The sequence below is a fragment of the Papaver somniferum genome, unplaced genomic scaffold (genome assembly GCF_003573695.1).
Source record: "Papaver somniferum cultivar HN1 unplaced genomic scaffold, ASM357369v1 unplaced-scaffold_27416, whole genome shotgun sequence".
Taxonomy (NCBI): Eukaryota; Viridiplantae; Streptophyta; class Magnoliopsida; order Ranunculales; family Papaveraceae; genus Papaver; species Papaver somniferum.
In genome coordinates this window covers 509-1,000 of record NW_020638171.1, presented here as the reverse complement: position 1 = coordinate 1,000, position 492 = coordinate 509, and the positions used below count along the sequence as shown (strand labels likewise).

Below are 492 nucleotides of genomic sequence, written 5' to 3'. Positions count from 1 at the left end.
ATGTAATTTGATCACAAGGTGGCATCGAGTAAGTGTGGGAGGAAGTATTTTAGCATGGTTCGTATTCATCTTTATATATTCTGGAATTATGACCCCACACGATAGACAAGTAAGTTGCTTATTTTCATTGGATGTGTTTGTTTTTTGTGAAAGGGTTACTAAATATGAGAACTGAACCTCTCTTACTATGCTGTTTGCAGGAAAACGTGTACTTTGTAATCTATATACTAATGAGTACTGTGTATTTCTATCTCTCGGTTCTTCTTGTTCCCATTGTGGCACTTCTCGGTGACTTCACCTACCAAGGGTGAGATTTGGAAACATGTCTCTCTTTGCAGATACTTTTGTGTAGTCTTTATTTCGTTATAACACCACACTTCGGTGTGTAAAGTGTATAATATACTAGGTTGGTTGGGGTTCAGTGCATGCGGTATTACGTATTTGATGCTTCAATTTCCAATTCTATTTAGTATCGTGCACTGAAATAACCCG

At 37.4% G+C, this 492-nt stretch overlaps 1 protein-coding gene across 1 annotated transcript in view; it reads left to right on the top strand.

Moving 5' to 3' along the window:
- The first annotated feature begins 8 nt into the window (after positions 1–8).
- Positions 9–492, top strand: part of LOC113341254 (phospholipid-transporting ATPase 3-like) — a 982-nt gene continuing 498 nt past the window's right edge. Inside the window, exons 1-2 of the mRNA XM_026586201.1 lie at positions 9–109; positions 201–307. Of these exons, the coding sequence (XP_026441986.1) occupies positions 89–109; positions 201–307 (128 nt within the window). The 5' untranslated portion in view covers positions 9–88. The remainder of the gene's footprint in view (positions 110–200; positions 308–492) is intronic.